At 42.4% G+C, this 17343-nt stretch overlaps 1 protein-coding gene across 1 annotated transcript in view; it reads left to right on the forward strand.

Moving 5' to 3' along the window:
• Nucleotides 1-1308: 1308 nt before the first annotated feature.
• Nucleotides 1309-17343, forward strand: part of LOC120054493 (xenotropic and polytropic retrovirus receptor 1-like) — an 88976-nt gene continuing 72941 nt past the window's right edge. Inside the window, exons 1-2 of the mRNA XM_039001918.1 lie at nt 1309-1377; nt 11371-11422. Of these exons, the coding sequence (XP_038857846.1) occupies nt 1309-1377; nt 11371-11422 (121 nt within the window). The remainder of the gene's footprint in view (nt 1378-11370; nt 11423-17343) is intronic.

Below are 17343 nucleotides of genomic sequence, written 5' to 3' on the forward strand. Positions count from 1 at the left end.
GGTACACCACTTGGCCTCAGAGAAGATGGATGGTCTGGAAACGAAACCAGACCAACAAAATAACTTTATTTGTGTTGACATTTGGTCCTTAATCCTCATTATATGGTCAGTAGGCCAGGCTATTGTTGCTCAAAGACGATAAATACATGGAGAAGTCAGAGACAATTGCAGTGAAACAAATGGGAATAAAAAAATCCGATCCATAAACTTAAAAAAAAAAAAATAATAATAATAATTGAATTTCCTCTAATACGATAGGCTATGGAATGACCTTGCCTACAGACAGTTGAGTAGCAATTTCATGTGATTGTGTGGCAAAGTAAAAGTTGGTGAGTCTTTCTAAAGTTCAGAAGAAACACATGTTCACAGTCTATAGCCTAAATTAAAATGATCTAACCTTATAGAATAATGAATTTGGCTAAAATGAATATATATTGTCTGTGACTATTGGCAAATACAGCCTACTTCAGGATTATTTTATACATTATACTTTTTAATGACGCGGCCAGGAATTCTGAGGCATATTCCCAGAAATGAACCCCTAGAAATAAAGTGAAAGTGACAGCTAGAGGATTCCACCCAGGTCCTTATTAATCAATATGCCTACCATAATTCATGCAGGTAGGCTATACATGTAGAAAACATTTTTCTACAAATAATCTAACAATAAAGAAAAGACAGAAAGCTTAATTGGCTACAGTTAGGGTGTCTTCCACTGAGGGTGTCTTCAGGGTTATATTCATTACGCCGACTCTGTTTCAAAACGTTTCGTCTGTTGCGAAACGTTTTACTCCAAACGGAAAACGTTTAGCAACGAAAATGAAAGTTTCTATTGGACGAATTCAGGTAAATCCCTACCCGTTTCGTTCCATTTCCTCAGTTTGCGTCTGTTTTGTTCTTAAACGGTAAACGGTTTCCTTTGCGAGATGTAATGAATACACCCCTGATACACCGCCTGTCACTGCGCAGTGACGCAACCACGTTGTTGGCTGAATGCGATGGCAAACTGCTATGTCCCCAGAATTGACAAGGGATCGAAGGTAGAGTCACTGAAGCATTTGCACCGGGACCGTTATATTGTCATCAAACCACATGTTATAGGGAGGGAGGCCTCTGTTCCGCTATCCCTCCCACAAAATAGTATGAGACGGAGTTTCTTTGGAGTACGCTAAACGGGATAAGACAGAGTGCCCTAGAGTAAACTGACGCATGCGAGCCAGCAAGTTGACAGACATAACAAAACTTGCGTCAACAGGGGACAGTCCTACTAGGAATTACGGACGTTGAGTAGATAGCTGGTCCTGCAAAATGAAATTCGCGGAGCACCTTTCGTCCCATATTACTCCGGAATGGAGGAAACAGTACCTTCAATATGAGGTAATTACACATGTTTTTATTTCGATGTAGGATGATGCTTTCTGATTTAAAGTGAGAAAAGTCACTCATATCCATGTTAATGAATACATAATGAATTGATAGCATAGCTTGGTATTGGTCTTCGTAAATTGTATTAATCTTGATTTGTGTTTTTCTTATAGCTGTCACTTTAACTTTTAGCCTACTTCTTGAATAGTGTAACAAAAGACTGCTTGAATATGTAAATACGGATAGTTTATGGTAGGCTATTGCGTTGGCTGTAACTTTCCTTTTGATAAACCAAGCAGTCTTATTTATTTAATTTAGATTGTTTTAACATTTTAGGCAATTACTTTGTGCATCATAGTTATCTTTGTGCAACCTTTCCTGAGGCTGTCAGTTTGATGGTACAGTACTTTTGTTCATAGATCAAATATTTGCTATTCATAGGCCCTAAGCATTTAATCATTTTGTTAATTATTTTATTTACAAACTGAATTATTATATATACGGGATACATTGTTATCTTTCTTTCCATTTGTTGACATACACTGTATTTTTCACTACAATCGTCGCGTGCGCTACATGGAACATTACATTGCAACCCTGAACAATAAGGATAGTATTTACGTGGCTTAGTCCATTGCTATTGTTTGCCAGTGTTGGAAAACAGACTTACAATATTTTTTGGTTATTTAAGAATGAGAAATGTAACTTTTTGAATAAAATATATGTCAATTATTATGCATAGGATAGTCTCAGTAAATGGGTAAAATCACAATACAATATTTTCATTATAATTCATACATTTTTTCTATCCTGGAAAATTATATCCCCTTGCGACATAACTGATTTGATTGAATACCACTAGTATGTAAGTTATTTTGTTAAATGCAATTTTGGTTAATTAGATATTATGGCTTGCTTTGTTTGAAAAGCTTTAATTGAATGGATTAGATATAGCCTAGCCAAAACCAAAAAGCCTATAACTGGACATTTTTGTTGTGTCTATGGTTTGGAGAAAGCAGTCACTCCCCACATCTTCTTGGTTCACGTTAAGAGCCTGAGTGCAGAAAGGCTCTTACAAGGCTGCCCATTCCATTTTGATCTATGAATTATAGACAAAGATGCTGATGCGAGCCTCTGGATGATTCTTAGTCTGCATCCCACTATCAAACCTGCATGCCTCACTCTGTGGGCTTATACCATGCTATAACAAGATAAGTTCATATACAACTTATAATTACCTTCATTGATCTAGCAAACCATCAAGTAGGTACAGGAAGGTATGTGCCTTCATTTGGATTAGGTGACGGTTAAACACATATGGCCACACTAGTCTTTGTCTATATTTGCAGCCTGATGCATGGAATCCAATACATGGCCATAAAAGCCATTTTACACCTCAGTCAGCTTTGAGATGGATGACCTTCTCAGAGCTGTCATGCCATGTTGGACAAATATTTCAATAATACTCAGTATGACTTATTATATGCAATTGTCTTTTCAGAAAGCACTTTGCTTTGTACTTTTAGTATTTTTCTCTGAGTGAAAGAAATATGTATTGTCTAGTCTCCTTAAACTGTTGCGCTGTATTGACAGAAATCTGGTCGCAATTATTCTGATTACAAATAAATTATGAAAACTTGTAAGACTTTACAAGTTGCTCTTATACCTGTGTATTAACACTCGTATTACTACAGCAACAACATTGTTATATATATTTTTAGTAATTGCTTAATTGAAAAGGAAAATACCTTAGAGTAATGGATCTGGTTGATGTTTTATTGTGGGAGAATAGGTTACAGAGCTCCATGCTAGAATCCCATATGGAGTTTTTTTTCATTTCAACCATTGAATGCACATATAGGTGTTTAAATCGTATGCTGGTGCATGAGCATTAGACAACACTCCTGTGGCCAAGCAAAGTCAATCCAGATTCTCCAAACAGATTGGTGTTACAACTGTAATCTGTACAGTATCAGATGGGTGTTGAACATGGGAATGAAATCATAATAGCAAAAGGCATTATATTTCATTGCACAGTCATTTCTTTGCACAGTCATAGCACAGTAAATTAAACCATAGGCCTGATTCAGACTTGCAATGCATAGTTTGTGTGTTAGGCTTCTTTAACTGTCTGACCTGTTTGTCTGTTATGGACATGAGGGCACTGGAGTGGGAGGCACAAGCAACAATTGCCAAGAGCCTCTGACTCTTAGAGAATACAGATAACTACATTTTATCCACCGGAAATATTAAATCAAATCACATTTTATTTGTCACATGCGTTGTAGACAACAGGTGTAGACTAACAGTGAAATACTTACTTACGAGTACATTTCCAACAATGCAGAGTTAAAGATCAGATAAAAAATAAATAATAGAAATAGTGACACGAGGAATAAATACACAGTGAATAATAATGACAAAAAATAACATGGCTATATATAGTGAGTAGGAAATTACATTACTATATACAGGGAGTACCAATACCGAGTCCATGTGCAGGGGTACGAGGTAATTGTAACGATTGTCATCGGGAGAAGGAGAGGAGGACCAAAGTGCAGCGTGGTATGTATCCATAATACTTTTAATAAAGATGAATACGCGAACAAAAACAACAAAACGACCAACGAACAGTTCTGAAAGGTGCAACAAACACTAAACAGAAAATAACTACCCACAACTCAAAGTGGGAAAACAGGCTACCTAAGTATGGTTCTCAATCAGAGACAACGATAGACAGCTGCCTCTGATTGGGAACCATACCAGGCCAAACACATAGAAATACAAAACAAGGACAACATAGAACACCAGACATAGAATGCCCACCCAAACTCACGCCCTGACCAACCAAAATAGAGACATAAAAAGGATCTCTAAGGTCAGGGCGTGACAGTAATTGATGTAGCTACAGGGCATTCTGAAAGTATTCAGACCCCTTTATTTTTTTCACATTTTGTTACGTTACAGCATTATTCTAAAATGAATTAAACACACAATACCCCATAATGACAAAGCAAACACTGGTTTTTAGATGAAACATCACATTTACATAAGTATTCAGACCCTTTAATCAGTACTTTGTTGAAGCACCTTTTGGCAGCGATTACAACCTGGAGTCTTCTTGGGTATGATGCTACAATCTTGACACACCTGCATTTGGGGAGTTTCTCCCATTCTTCTCTGCAGATCCTCTCAAACTCTGTCAGGTTGGATGGGGAGCGTCGCTGCACAGCTATTTTCAGGTCTCTCCAGAAATGTTCAATCGGGTTTAAGTCTGGGCTCTGGCTGGGCCACTCAAGGACTTGTCCTGAAGCCACTGCATTTTCTTGGCTGTCTGCTTAGGGTCGTTGTCCTGTTGGAAGGTGAACCTTCGCCCTAGTCTGAGGTGCTGAGTGCTCTGGAGCAGGTTTTCATCAAGGATCTCTCTGTACTTTGCTCCGTTCATCTTTCCCTCGATCCTAACTAGTCTCCCTGTCCCTGCCGCTGAAAAACATCCCAACAGCATGATGCTGCCACCACGATGCTTCACCGTTGGGATGGTGCCAGGTTTCCTCCAGACGTGACCCAAAGAGTTCAATCTTGGTTTCATCAGACCAGAGAATCTTGTTTCTTATGGTCTGAGTGTCCTTTAGGTGCCTTTTGGCAAACTCCAAGCTGGCTGTCATGTGCCTTTTACTGAGGAGTGGCTTCCATCTGGCCACACTACCATAAAGGCCTGATTGGTGGAGTGCTGCAGAGATGGTTATCCTTCTGGAGTTCCTCTGTGGAGAGTTCCTTTTCCACAGAGGAACTCTGAAGCTCTGTCAGAGTGACCATCGGATTCTTGGTCACCTCCCTAACCAAGGCCCTTCTCCCCCGATTGTGCAGTTTGGCCTGGCGGCCAGCTCTAGGAAGAGCCTTGGTGGTTCCAAACTTCTTCCATTTAAGAATGATGGTGGCCACTGTGTTCTTGAGGACCTTCAATGCTGAAGAATTCTTTTGGTACCCTTCCCCAGATCTGTGCCTCGACATAATCCTCTCAGAGCTCTACGGACATTTCCTTCAACCTCATGGCTTGGTTTTTGCTCTGACATGTACTGTCAACTGTGGGACCTTATATAGACAGGTGTGTGCCTTTCCAAATCATGTCAATCAATTGAATTTACCACAGGTGGACTCAAATCAAGTTGTAGATGTAACGAGTCTCATAGCAAAGGGTCTGAATACCTATGTAACTAGGTATTTCTGTTTTGTATTTTTAATACATTTGTAAAGATGTATAAAAATCTGTTTTGGGGTTGTCATTGTGGGGTATTGTGTGTAGATTTATGAGGAAAATGTTTTATTTATTCCATTTTAGAATAAGACTGTAACGTAACAAAGTGTGGAAAAAGTCAAGGGGTCTGAATACTTTCCGAATGCACTGTATGTACTGTTCACATAAGAAGGGGTAAAGTGACTAGGCAACAGGATAGATTATAGATAGTAGCAGCAGTGTATGTGGTGAGTGAGTGAGTGTGTGTGGCATCAGTATGTGCATGTTATGTGTGTGTGGGCATATGTATGTGTTGGGGTGTCGGTGTGAGTGTGCAGGTAGAGTCCAGTGTGTGTGCATAGAGTCAGTGCAAGAGACAGTGCAAAAAAGGGTCAATGCAGGTTGTCCGGGTAGCCATTTGATTAGCTACTTAGCAGTCTTGTTTAGAAGTTTTTTATGGCTTGGGGGTAGAAGCTGTTCAGGGTCCTGTTGGTTTCAGACTTGGTGTATTGGTACCGCTTGCCGTGCGGTAGCAGAGAGAACAAACAGTCTGTGGCTTGGGTGGGTTGAGTCTTTGACAATTTGTTGGTCCTTCCTCTGACACCGCCTGGTATAGAGGTCCTGGATGGCAGGGAGCTCGGCCCCAGTGATTTACTGGGCCATATACACTACCCTCTGTAGTGCCTTGTGGTCATATGCCAAGCAGTTACCATACCAAGCGGTGATGCAGCCAGTAATGATGCTCTCAAAGGTGCAGCTGTTGAAGGTTTTGAGGATCTGAGGACCCATGCCAAATCTTTTGAGCCTCCTGACTGGGAAGAGAAGTTGTCGTCCCTTTTTCACAACTGTTTCGGTGTGTTTGGAATATGATAGATCCTTAGCGATGTGGACACCGAAGAACTTCAAGCTCTTGACCCGCTCCATTACAGCCCTGTCGATATGAATAGGGGCTTCCTCGGCCCTCCGTTTCCTGTAATCCACGATCATCTCCTTTGTCTTACTGACATTGGGGAGAGGTTGTTGTCCTGGTGCCACACTGCCAGGTCTCTGACCTCCTCCCTATAGGCTATCTCATCATCGTCGGTGATCAGGCCTACCACCGTGTGTCGTCGGCAAACTTAATGATGGTGTTGGAGTTGTGTGCGGCCACGCAGTCGTGGGTGAACAGGGAGTACAGAAGTGGACTAAACACACACCCCTGAGGGTCCCCTGTGTTGAGGGTCATCGTGGCGGATGTGTTGTTGCCTACTCTCACCATCTGGCGACGGCCCATCAGGAAGTCCAGGATCCAGTTGCAGAGGGAGGTGTTCAGTCACAGGGACCTTAGCTTAGTGATGAGCTTCAATGGCACTATGGTGTTGAACGCTGAGCTGTAGTCAATTAACAGCATTCTCACATAGGTGTTCCTTTTGTTCAAGTGGGAAAGGGCAGTGTGGAATGCAATAGAGATTGCGTCAACTGTGGATCTGTTGAGGCAGTATGTGAATTGGAATAGGTCCAGGGTGTCTGGGATGATGGTGTTGATGTGAGCCATGACTAGCCTTTCAAAGCATTTCATGGCTACAGATGTGAGTGCTATGGGGCGATAGTCATTTAGACAGGTTACCTTGACATTCTTGGACACCGGGACTATGGTTGTCTGCTTGAAACATGTAGGTATTACAGACTGTCAGCTGGTCAGCGCATGCTCTGAATACGTGTCCTGGTTATCCATCTAGCCCTGCAGCCTTGTGAATGTTAACCTGTTTAAAGGTCTTACTCACATCGGCTATGGAAAGCATGATCACACAGTCATCCGGAACCGCTGGTGCTCTCACGCATGGTTCAGTGTTGCTTGCCCCGAAGCGAGCATAGAAGGCATTTAGCTCATCTGGTAGCCTTGTGTCACTGGGCATCTCGTAGCTGGATTTCCCTTTGTAATCCTTGATAGTTTGCAAGCCTTGCCACATCCGACGAGCGTCAGAACTGGTGTAGTAGAATTGATCTTAGTCCTGTATTGATGCTTTGCCTGTTTTGATGGTTCGTCGAAGGGCGTAGCGCGATTTCTTATCAGTGTCCGGGTTAGTGTCCCACTCCTTGAAAGTGGCAGCTCTAGCCTTTAGCTCAGTGAGGATGTTGCCTGTTATCAATGGCTTCTGGTTGGGATATGTGCGTACAGTCATTGTGGGGATGACGCCGTCGGTGCACTTATTAATGAAGCCGGTGACTGATGTGGTATACTCCTCAATGCCATCAGATGGATCCCGGAACATATTCCAGTCTGTGCTAGCAAAACAGTCCTGTAGTTTAGCATCCACTTCATCGGACCATTTTCAAATTGAGTGTATCACTGGTACTTCCTGTGTTTGTAAACAGGAATTAGGAGGATAGAGTTATGTGTCACGTTCTGACCATAGTTCTTTTGTATTTTCTTTGTTTTAGTGTGGTCAGGGCGTGAGTTGGGTGGGTTATTTATGTTTTGTGTTTCTGTGTTGGTTTTCTCGTTTGGCCTGATATGGTTCTCAATCAGAGGCAGGTGTTAGTCATTGTCTCTGATTGGGAACCATATTTAGGTAGCCTGTTTTCTGTTGGGTTTGGTGGGTGGTTATTTTCAGTCTTTGTGTGTCTGCACCAGGCAGAACTGTTTTCGGTTGTTTCTTTGTTGTTTTGTTATTCAGTGTTCAGTTTTGATTATTATTATTAAATATCATGAACACTTACCACGCTGCACCTTGGTCCTCACCTTCTTCCACCGACGACAGCCGTTACATTATGGTCAGATTTGCCAAATGGAAGGGGAGGAAGAGCTTTGTATGTGTCTTTGTGAGTGGAATAAAGGTGATCTTCAGTTTTTTTGTTTCACAGGTGACTTGCTGATAGAAATGAGGTAAAACAGATTTCAGTTCTCCTGAATTAAAATCACAGGCCACAAGGAGTGCTGCCTCTGGATGAGCATTTTCTTTTTGTCTAATGTCCCTATGCAGCTCGGTGAGTGCGGCCTTAGTGTAGGAATAAGGTTATGTATTTTGTTTATTGCCAAAACAGCGTTGAGATCAGTCTGTCCCTTAGACTTGTCTTGAACAAGGTGTTGTGGTAGAAACATCAGCCACAACAAGTCTCCCTGGTTTAGTTTTGTCCCTCGCTCTAGTTTGGCTGCTCATTTGTCTCTCTAAAGGGTTATTACCATCAATCAATGAAGTTACTTTTTCTTATTTTTTTGTTCCAAATGCAATGTTGTCTGGATTATTATAAATGCCTCTGTTTGACTGCAGCAGGTCAGTTCGCTGGGCTGCATGGGAGAAAAAACACCTTAACCATTAAAACGCTTGCATGTGACTTTAGGAATTGACAAAGTGATTGAGTGATAAATTAATGAAGTCTGCTCATCCTATGAGGCTGTCCATTTTAAACACTTGTTTAGAATGGAGGTCTGTCCCCCGCTCATTAGAAGACCAGAGGACAGCCGTAAAAGCAGAGCTCGTTCCTGTGGATACGCTGGCATTATTACAGATTCATCTCACACTCATAGATAATGAAAGCAAACAGCATAAAACAGCTCCCGTTGTCCTTTCTCCTGTCTGTTTTTTATCTCATGGACCTTTCCTTTTGGCTAGTGCAATTGGTACATGGTCTTGGTTGTGTCAAGGCTGGCCCTTGGTCTGGTTCTTGGTCTGTTCTGTGTGAGTGTGGTATACTGTACTTTCAGAGGTGCAGAAACAGAAGCTGCAACATGACTGTGAGCAAGGTAGAGACGGTTATGCGACAGCGTGGGTGGAATGAAGCCTCTTTTGCTTTTACCGTTGCAATCTAATCACTTGTGTGGGTTTATATATGCATGATAATGCTTGTGTAAGCTAATTTCCTATTGAAAAAGGGACATGCTATTATTTATATCATAAGCAGGTACACAGGTGTTAATTACATGCAGAGGTTAAAGTGTGGGGCCCGTTTTCCACTCTAGCCTCTCTGTGCAGGTATATATTTAGCTCTGCCAGTGGCACACGATGCAAGATGATTCATTCTGCATAAATTGGATAATGTGAAGGTTTTACTATTCCAACCACTGTATACTTAATGACATTGACAAAAGATGCATGGTAAAAATTAGAACAGAAATAATTGCACATAACATGATGAATATGATCATCCTAGTTTATAGCCGACACAAAATGTCTGCGTTCTGGTGTAATATATCCATCTTACTTCGATAACAGAGATGGAATGGCGAGCTTCCCACAACTCATCCTCTGTTCCCTACTGGGAAGGCATCTGGTCTCAGTCAGCCCTGCCTCCGTTGCACAGTACAGCTCCTGCACTCAGAGATTCACTCAGTTAAAGTGATTATGAGAATTATCAGTGCCGTCATTTCAGATCTCAGACCACCTAGCATCTGCAATACTGTAGTTGATATTGTTATTACTGTACATCTCACTTCAACAGAAGACTAACAGACCCATTAGGGCAGTTGATACCTGCAGGTTGATCTCTGTAAGCTGTTGTACTAGGCTACAATCAGAGCATGTCAATTCCCCAAAGAGCCGCCCTGCCCTGCCCCCATTCCCATCGGTGCTATTGCCATGGCAATATGCCTCCATCTTGATGAAGGTGTGCCCTCTTCCAGCTATTAGCCTGGGCCAGTAAGCCCTGCTACGTGACCCAATGTTTGCACAGGTGGTCTACTACGAATCACAATTTCCAAAGAGAATGTTATCTACAAATGAAATGTTTCTCTTGGATTAGTGTTCAATATGAGCATACAGTAATAACTGACTGCATTATTATTGCTCAGGTAGAACAGATAACAAACTGCGTCTCTAAGTACGTTCCTTCTACATACTATGATTCATCGTCATCCTCTGCTCTCATTATATCCACTTTATACAAACATCAGATAAACCTGGCCAGAGAATGGCCATATGGAACAGAAGCTACATATATAGTGAGGTTGAGATTCTTTGTCACATCTAAGCTTTGAATAAAAAAACCTTGGTTCTACACTGTTGCACAATACACAAAGTTCATCATGCGGGTACCTGTCTGTCTCAGTGAAGGTCACAAGCTTAATTATTTTGACTGGATGGCCAAGAAACGCATTCTCAGTTACTGCTATTGCTCCAGAGAGCCAGTTAGTTAGATTGGTATGGAGGAATAGAGATGTATTCAGTTCCAGGCCTCACAGTCCCAGACTAGAGAATCATGTTAAGTTAAGATGTCTCTTGTAATTATCTGGCCATATACATTATCTGCAAGGTCAGAGTGATTGAAGGAAAAAAACTAATTCTGTATAAAGTGGTCTTTGTAGTGTAGGCCAGCCTCCATCTGTTTTAATTTGAACGATCTGGAATCTGATAGACACATTTTTCATGGTTAAATACAAGTGCATTGATGTCTTATAACTCAACCTGGATTCATTATCTTCACACATCTTGGGGGTTGTGACATTAATTATTGCCGAAGGATGGTTCTTTTTCCCTGTAGACATTCTGTACTGAGTTTGCCAATTTCATATACTTTTAATATACTGCTAAGTTTTCAGATCTTTTGTTTTGTTCTTCATTTGCGTGAAGTCATGTACTTATCATAATATTCATGAGACTGGCTATGTAAGTAGATTACTTGAATGTATCAATCAATAGTATGTTGTTCATTATGTTACCATCACTGATCATCGTAATTATTTACTGATATGAAAAAGTGTTAATTGATTTGATTAAACGTCAACTGTCATTTGTTGTACGGTAGTTAATTAAGAAACTGAATAGTGATTATCCCTCTGTTTTTTCCTTTACCAGGCGTTCAAGGATATGCTGTATGCGGCCCAGGACCAGGCCCCATCCATAGAAGGTAAGGAAACTCCTGGTCCACGGACAGAATGAGCTCTCCCTGTACTGCACCCGCTCAGACACCCCGAAAAAACAGGCTCTGCAACAAATAGAGGAAATTGCAGTGATCATCCAGCTACCCCTCACACGACAGAGCAGCCGCTTTGTGCTGGGTGCAGTGAGCGCCCCATCGCTGTGCAGAGCTGGAGGTCGAGGGCCCCCCCAGATAGCATATGATACCAAAATGTCTAGAATTTTTAGGAAATTAGTTTAAAACTGAAAAATTCTCTCATCCTCATAGCAAAATGTGTAGAATAGAAGGAAATTAGCTTTTAAATGGCATATTTTGAACCATAGCATGAGATGTGCTATAAAATAGCAAATGCTTCTCTTTGACCATGGCAAAAAGTGTAGAATTGCAGAAAAATTGCTTTCAAACTGAAATATTTTCTCATAGCCTCATGTGTAGATTAGCATTATAACATTTCACATTTTTTCACCACTGGAGGTCGATGCCCTGGGGCCCCAAATGTGGTAGTCCGGCCCTGCATAAAAGTCCTCAAATACATCTCTGCATTTCACAATGGTTGCATGATACATACTCAACATCCAACGGCAGTATTTTGATTAATGCCTGAGTTGCCGTGCTGGTATTTGTTTACATGACATAATCTCACATTTCCACAATGCATAGCCTACTTACAGTACCAGTCAAAGGTTTGGACACATCTTCTCATTCCAGGGTTTTTCTTTATTCCACTATTCCAGGGTTTTTCTTTATGTTTACTATTTTCTACATTGTAGAATAATAGTGAAGACATTAACACTGAAATAACATATGGAATCACATAGTAACCAAAAAAGTGTTAAACAAATAAAAATATATTTTATATTTGAGATTCTTCAAAGTAGCCACCCTTTGCCTTGATGACAGATTTGCACTCTTGGCATTCTCTCAACCAGCTTCATGAGGTAGTCACCTGGAATGCATTTCAACTAACAGCTGTGCCTTGTTGAGTTAATTTGTGGAATTTCTTTCCTTCTTAACACGTTTGAGCCAATCAGTTGTGTTGTGACAAGGTAGGGGTAGTATACAGAAGATAGCCCTATTTGGTAAAATACCAAGTCCATATTATGGAAAGAACAGCTTAAATAAGCAAAGAGAAATGACAGTCCATCATTACTTTAAGACCTGAAGGTCAGTCAATATGGAAAATGTCAAGAATTTTGAATGTTTCTTGAAGTGCAGTCGCAAAAACCATCAAGAGCTATGATGAAACTGGCTCTCATGAAGACCGCCACAGGAAAGGAAGACCCAGAGTTACCTCTGCTGCAGAGGATAAGTTCATTAGAGTTACCAGCCTCAGAAATTGCAGCCCAAATAAATGCTTCTCAGACACATCTCAAGTAACATATACATCTCAACATCACCTCTTCAGAGGAGACTGTGTGAAACAGGCCTTCATGGTCGAATTGCTGCAAAGAAACCACTTTTAACGTACACCAATAAGAAGAAGAGACTTGCTTGGTCCAAGAAACACGAGCAATGGACATTAGATCGGTGGAAATCTGTCCTTTGGTCAAATGAGCCCAAATTAGAGATTTTTGGTTCCAACCGCCGTGTCTTTGTGAGACGCAGAGTATGTGAACGGATGATCTCCACATGTGAGGTTCAAACCGGGAAGCATGGAGGAGATGTAATGGTGTGGGGGTGCTTTGCTCTGTTGGTGATTTATTTAGAATTCAAGGCACAGCATTGCAGCGATACGCCATCCCATCTGGTTTGCGCTTAGTGGGACTAGCATTTGTTTTTCAACAGGACAATGACCCAACACACCTCCAGGCTGTGTAACGGCTTTTTGACCAAGAAGGAGAGTGATGAAGTGCTGCATCAGATGACCTGGCCTCAACAATCACCCGACCTCAACCCAATTGAGATGGTTTGGGATGAGTTGGACCGCAGTGTGAAGGAAAAGCAGCCAACAAGTTCTCAGCATATGTGGGAACTCCTTCAAGACCATTGGAAAAGCATTCCAGGTAAAGCTGGTTGAGAGAATGCCAAGAGTGTGCAAAACTGTCATCAAGGCAAAGGGTGGCTACTTTGAAGAATCTAAAATATTATATATACTTTTTTGCTTTCAACATGATCCCATATGTGTTATTTCATAGTTTTGATGTCATAACTATTATTCTACAATGTAGAAAATAGTAAAAATAAAGAAAACCCCTTGAATGAGTAGGTGTGTCCAAACTTTTGACTGGTATTGTATATCAGATGCTCTGTGTGGAAGAGGGCATGAGAACTCTCTCCAGACGTCATGGTTGAACGGTCTGCCACTGATCTGTGAACGGTGTCTAGTTCTAGTTCACTGGGGAGCTGCATCTCTCTGAAGGTCGACTTCCAGGAGACTGGGCCGACAGGCCGGGCCTTTCTGCCGAGGTGTGAGGGAGACGTTATTTCCAGTCAGTGGCTCTGTATGTGCTGGACGTGTGTGAGAGTGGGGGGTCTAAAGTATCCACTGACCTTGTTGTTTCCAAAACCACCTTTCCGGGGGAATGGGAAAGAGAGGAAGTTGGCAGGTGCGGCTGATAGGGTTGGAGATTGATTCAGCAGAATAAAGACCTGAACAGGGCTGGAACAAGCACAGGAAACAGAAGCAGAACTGAGAGTCCTCAATGGTCAGCTGGCTGGAACCCACCCTCACTGTGTCCAAAGTTGGAGGTTGAGAAATTGAAGGGGTGGTGGGTTTTTGCTACATGACTCCGAAAGAAGACTGACTCACCACTCATGAAGCATGGAATGAGCTGACAAATACCTCACTGTCAGACTGTTTATAGTCTCTAGTACAGAGGTCTGTAGTTGCTTCATGATGAGAGGAAAACAGCCTAGTGAGCCGCCGTTGACAGTACCATTAATCACATTGCCAAACTTTCACCATCATATTTCAGCCAACGATGGCATGTGAAGCCTAAATGAAAGAGTTGTCTGTGTGTCTAGTTTGGCATTAACGTATGTGAGCTGTCTTTCCTTAAACACCATTCTCCCGAGGGTGTCAGGTTGGCCTTATCCCCAACATGGCTGATGAATCACGTCCTGTCTGTCCTCTGTCAGAGCTGCCATACACAGGTCACTCACTCACTCCTCCATCTCTGGGACAATCCTACACCTCCTTTAAATTCCAGTGAAGGGTAAATGGATGGAAAAACAGATGGATAGGAGCGGGAATACATGGGGGACCAAATAACTGTACAGGAGCACACAGTGAAGGTTATTGAGACTGCACTGTAGCACCAGTCACTGTTTACTTTTCATATGAGGAACAAGATTAACAGGCTTCGCATGAAATACAAGCTTAGCATAGCCTCCTCACACAAACCCTGTGTCAAATCTGTTTGAGTTAAAAAAGTTATGATTTTATTAAATCACCCCTCAATGAAAGAATAATTACGTGAATCTGATTTCTGAGATGTTGTTTTTCTCTCTCGGCAGCGAGGCCTTCCGTGTCTGAGTGAGATTTGGTATTCTGAGAGAGTACTAGTGCCTCCGGGAGACAGTTTACTGGGTTATTACCACCCCCTCTAGCTGACCCGCTACCTGATATAGCCTAGTTGTAGTAGAGATTTGACATGGAGAAGTACAACACTTCAAAGCCTCTGTCAGGGCCTTCTCTTACTGCAGGCTTCTGTCAAATACTTCAGAAGTGCATGTTACTCCAGCAAACAAGGATATGGCCAGCTGTAGTCCCGCAGGATTTGAGATTCGTGCTATGTTTTATACATAACCTACCTCAATGACTGAAGAAGGTTTCTCCTATGTGTATGATCAGCACTCTGAATAAGACATGGAAGCCTAAAGGGATATGAAGTTCAGCTCCACGAGTTCCACAAAGAGTCTGTCAACAAGTGCCCCAAGACATTGATGGGCAGCGGCAGGGGCAGATGCAGGGCACAGTGTGTGTGTGTGTGTGTGTGTGTGTGTGTGTGTGTGTGTGTGTGTGTGTGTGTGTGTGTCCATTGTTTTCAACACCATAGGCTTTCCTGTGGTCAGGCTGAGAGCATTCTTTGGATGGTTTGAATGTGAGAGCCATTTTAGATGGAGATGAATATCTTAAACTTTACCAGAGACACAATCCCTCAGCTCTGACTCAATACTAGATTGCCCACACAATACAACCTGTTGCATTGGCGTTGATTTTTATACCAGACTGATGAGGAAAGTCATGTTTTGATGTTGACAAATGCCTTGTTCAGCGCTCCCTACCTGACTGTGATGAATGTTCAGTAATTAAGAAAGCTTGTTCTAGTTACATGCAGCACCAGAGTGGCTGTAGTGTCTCGTATAGCGTTTAACCTCTTGTGAGATCCTTTGTTATTGCTTCATAGTTTTAATTAAAACAGCATTTGCACTGCAGCTTAGACCAGGAGAACGCACTGAGGAGCAGCTGGCTTGAGTTCAGGCTCCTCTGCTCCTCTCTCTCCCTCCAGTGAGATTGAATTAGATAATGTCCAATTCAATTAGCCTGCCGATTATGAGATTTGAGAACAATAACTGCAGATAAACACAGCAATGGGAGGAATTAGTGTGCCCCCGGAACTATTTCTCAGTAATGTTACATGCCATAGTGGCATAGTCATAGGCAGTGTTACATGGGTGATCCAGGATGATTCACATGGGGAAGGGCTCTCCCACCTCCCAGCAGCTTGACCGAGGTGGAGGGGGAATGTGGAGGAAGTGTTGTGCTATTGACTGCTCACAGGAAGATACCAGAAATATGATTTCCCACGGACAACACATACATTGGGTTAGTTAGCCAAGGTCTTGGGTATCACAAACTGGCAGTAAAATGTTTTATAGTCTCTCTAGGCTGCTCTATAATACATAGCTTGGAGGACTGAAAGCCTTGTGTTTTTATTGCATAATGAAACTGCAGATTGAATGAATGAGGGTGTTCTTTGTGTGTTCCCCTGAGTACCTTACCTTCCTTGTTGAGGTTTGATGCCTCTGTGTCGGTGTTGTTCTGTGGTATTAGTGTATGGAGCAGCTGCAGTTTGACTGGAAAAGGATAAAGCACTATAATAAACCAGTCTTTCCTTGCTCTCACCACTGTTTTAAAAAATGTAAAAATAAAATTACACCTTTTTCTCCCCAATTTCATGGTATCCAATTGGTAGTCCCATCGCTGCAACTCCCGTACGGACTCGGGAGAGGTGAAGGTTGAGAGCCATGCGTCCTCCGAAACACAACCCAGCCAAGCAGCACTGCATCTTGACACAATGCCCACTTAACCCAGAAGCCAGCCTAACCAATATGTCGGAGGAAACACCGTACACCTGGCGACCGTGTCAGCGTGCATTGCGCCCGGCCCGCCACAGGTTAGTGCGCGATGGGACAAGAGCATCCCTGCCGGCCAAACCCTCCCCAAACCCTCCGCCGCCCCATGGGTCTCCCAGTTGCAGCCGGCTGCAACAGAGCCTGGACTCGAACCAGGATCTCTAGTGGCACAGCTAGCACTGTGATGCAGTGCCTTAGACCGCTGCGCCACTCGAGAGGCCCTCTCACCACTGTTTCTGACCCAGCTCTCAGTGCAGCCTGATTACACTGTTATTGCAATGAAATATGAGACAGTTCATACCTTGATTACACAGCTAGCATATGTTTTCTGTATGGAATACAATACGTTATCCAATGTAAGTTTACACTCTACTGCTAGATATTGCCTCAGCCAGCCATCTTCACCCCTGCTCTCTTCACGCCATGGCGATGGAGGTTTTTCCTGTGTATCTCCAACAATAGCAGAACAGCAATTGTGACTCGACTTCAGTCCTCAGGTGCAATACCAGCAGCTAGGCTCCAGCACACTTCAGGCAACTCAGTCAACAAAGACCAAAGCGCCCACCAATCAGATTATTATGTCGGAAGCTGATGTGGAGGGAGACAATTTT

This window comes from Salvelinus namaycush, chromosome 10, assembly GCF_016432855.1.
Source record: "Salvelinus namaycush isolate Seneca chromosome 10, SaNama_1.0, whole genome shotgun sequence".
NCBI classification, from domain to species: Eukaryota; Metazoa; Chordata; class Actinopteri; order Salmoniformes; family Salmonidae; genus Salvelinus; species Salvelinus namaycush.